The sequence below is a fragment of the Lactuca saligna genome, chromosome 1 (genome assembly GCF_052625555.1).
Source record: "Lactuca saligna cultivar CGN05327 chromosome 1, ASM5262555v1, whole genome shotgun sequence".
NCBI lineage: Eukaryota > Viridiplantae > Streptophyta > Magnoliopsida > Asterales > Asteraceae > Lactuca > Lactuca saligna.
Genome location: NC_136417.1, coordinates 56,601,982 through 56,605,002, shown reverse-complemented (window position 1 = coordinate 56,605,002; position 3,021 = coordinate 56,601,982). Strand labels below are relative to the sequence as shown.

General features: G+C 40.4%; 1 protein-coding gene across 1 annotated transcript; it reads right to left on the bottom strand.

The window, feature by feature from the left end:
* Positions 1 to 394: 394 nt before the first annotated feature.
* On the bottom strand, positions 395 to 2,387 carry LOC145036704 (high-affinity nitrate transporter 2.1-like). The gene is made up of 3 exons (XM_078985175.1): positions 1,515 to 2,387; positions 1,308 to 1,423; positions 395 to 1,231 (listed from the first exon to the last, which is right to left on the bottom strand). Exons 1-3 carry the CDS (start codon positions 2,322 to 2,324, stop codon positions 565 to 567), a joined length of 1,593 nt encoding a protein of 530 aa, XP_078841301.1. The 5' UTR covers positions 2,325 to 2,387; the 3' UTR covers positions 395 to 564.
* Positions 2,388 to 3,021: the final 634 nt, after the last annotated feature.

Sequence of the window (3,021 nt, the reverse complement as noted above, 5' to 3'; positions counted from 1 at the left end):
CTTTTAATTTCAATTGAAGAGAAAAAACATATTAATATTGATTGTACGTAAAAATTTATGATTTCTTTACAAATAAATACATAAAATAAAAAATAAACATATTTGTTCTTATGTTCTCATTGTTTCAAATGTTCTCATTTAACCATTTCCAAACAAATCCCAAACTCTAGTTAACTTTAAATAACGTTAAACTTAACTTTCACCGAATATAGAGGGAAGACTTTTTTTTTTTCTTCCAAATAATTGTTTGTTTCCCGTTTTGGTTTGCTCTCTTCCTTCTATAGAGACCACTTTGAGTTCTTATTTAATCATCAATCAGCATATACAATAACCGTTGGAGATTATTACTATTATCTTATGATTATGATATTTATCTCCGTTGACTTGGTCGAAATTGTACAAAATCTAATGTTACTGACATGATAATTAACATATATATATATATACCTAGAAATATATATAGGGCACCACAATTATTACAGTGAAATGGTAAGCATTTTGAGATTAAATGCATTAACTGTCGCTCAGAAAACAAAAAATGAGCATCCTTAGAATTACTCGAAATTAAACATAATTGGGGGTGGCGTTGGGTGGTGTTGGAGCCGATGCCACCTTCCCTCCACGCTCGGACCGACTGTTCTCGGCAAACTTAAGACTTGCTTGGTGCATCCCTTTCTGTTTCTCCTCCTCCGTCCATTCAGCAACATAATAATTCTCTTCACTACCTTTGACGATGTCTTGACTGGCCGGAAGAAACATACTTCCCCATTGTGGGAAGTGAACAAAACTTACAGGAAGTGTACAAAGTATGATCATGATACCCATATAAGACAACCCTTTGGCAGTCGAGAATGAGGCAGACGCAAAGAATATCAATTGGGTTAGTCCTGATCCAAAGTTCCCTCCGGCACCGGTCATACCAGAGATGATACCCATTGATCGCCGGGAAATGAAGGGAACGATGCCGAAGGTGGCTCCGCATGCTGCCTGTGCACCGATGGAGAAGAGCATCATAAAGGTGATGGCTAATGGTAGCGAGTTTACTAGGCCTAGGAAGACACAGCAAACGCCGCCAGCTGTTTGGAGTAGCCATAGGTTCCAGAGTCGACCTCTCATTCCCCATCGTTTGGCCATGTAATCCGATGTGAACCCACCAAATGGACGAGCTAGGAGGTTTGCCATTCCGAAGCAGGCCGCAATGATTCCGGCAAGGTGAAGCTTTAGATCAAATCTGTAGATATTTCAATGGATTTATTTAATTGCACATGTATAATTAAACTTTTGTGCAGTGTAAAACAAATCCAAACCTGTCATAGAAGTATTCTGCGATCACATTGTCAATGGTCAACTCGACACCCATGGAATAACCGTAGAGAAGTACAAAGATCCATGTTCGATAGTTTGTCACAGCATACCACAATACCTACAAACGAGAAACAAATTAGAGACAAAGAACATACGTATACGATAAATGAATGGTTAATGATTAATGCTAATTAGATATGAAGGTTTACCTTGCCGAATTTATCTTTGGCAACATCACCCTTCTTCTGAAGAGCACCCAGATTACCATCAGGCAAATCTTGACCAAGAGTCAACACAAATATCCCCATGATTACGTTAAGCCACCCTGGTATGAAAAACGCAATCCTCCAAGCCGTGAACGGCGTTGCCCCGGCCTTCTTGATGATCTCAAACAACACCGGCATCAGGAGTTGCGTGGCTCCACCACCCATGTTCCCCCACCCAGCCGCCGTCCCGTTCACCAGCCCAATGATCTTGCTGTTAAACATGGTGCTCATCCAATATTGGCACGAAACGAACGTAGCTAAAGAAAATCCGATCATGAATCTCACGGCTATGTAGCCACTAGCGTCGCTGACAAAAGACATGCAGAAGACGGTAGGTGCTGACATCATGATCAGGAAAGCACAGCCGTAACGAGGCCCCAACAAGTCGCATACCGCACCCATAACCAGCCTCGAGAAGATACTACCGGAAACGGAGGCAACACCGGCGTTCCCGATGTCAGCTTTATTGAGATCCAGGTTGTCCCGGATGATGGGAACGAGTGGCGCCGCCGCAAAGGTGGAGACAAAAGTGGTGAAGAAAGAGATCCACGAGAGATGGAAGGTTCTCATGTGAGGGTTTGCAAATGAGAACAGCTTAAACACTTTTGCCTTATGTTCAGAGTCCACGGGGAGGTCGAATTTCGCCGTCGTATCAGTGGGCACCATCGGAGACGCAACAGAGAACGCCAGCACTGGTTCCCGGCCGGTGACTCCATGCATCGAGGTGCCCGGAGAACCTTCGATCTCAGGCATTGTAACTTATATTTCTCTCGAAACGAAAACGATTTTTGTTGTTGTTTTATTGATATATTTTTGTAGTCGTCAAGAGTTTATATAGGCGTTTGAGGGACAAAGAAACATTCATATTGTGATTATACGATACTACGGTAGGATTTAATAATCCAGGCAGATGTCATCGTGACTAAGGTTTCCATTACTATATATGGTTAAAGGGTTGACAAACGAAAAGGGTTAAATTTGTTAGCTAGTGGACATTCCCAAAAGGTTGTCATGAGAGATACAATTTTTTAAGGAATCCAAGTAGCCGCATCCTAGAGGAACAGTATCTGGGCTTATCGAATCTCGCAAACGATACACAGATGAATAACAATATATGTTGCAATATGTAAGGCTAAATAAACATGACAGCTTTGCACCTTAACTCCATCTAACACTAAGACTATTTTTGGTCAACAAATACGAAAATTCATTAATATATATATATAGATAGAGAGAGAGAGAGAGAGTTAGGTTCAAATGTTTTTAGCAAATAGTGTGTGATTAAATGCACTAATGAGAATTCAAGAATAATAAATCATTAAATAAATTAAAAAATGGTATAATGGTAAACTTCCTATATCTAATTATGGTAAAAAATAATTCAACGAATATCTCCTTAATTAGTTTAACCCTACAAAGCCCACATCCCTAACCTTAAAGAGTACATCGG

Coding starts and splice junctions, on each gene's coding strand:
- LOC145036704 (XM_078985175.1), bottom strand. CDS start 2,324: ATGCCTGAGATCGAAGGTTCTCCGGGCACCTCGATGCATGGAGTCACC. Junction 1,424..1,514: donor CCAAAGATAAATTCGGCAAG/GTAAACCTTCAT, acceptor TCTCGTTTGTAG/GTATTGTGGTATGCTGTGAC. Junction 1,232..1,307: donor GCAGAATACTTCTATGACAG/GTTTGGATTTGT, acceptor AAATATCTACAG/ATTTGATCTAAAGCTTCACC.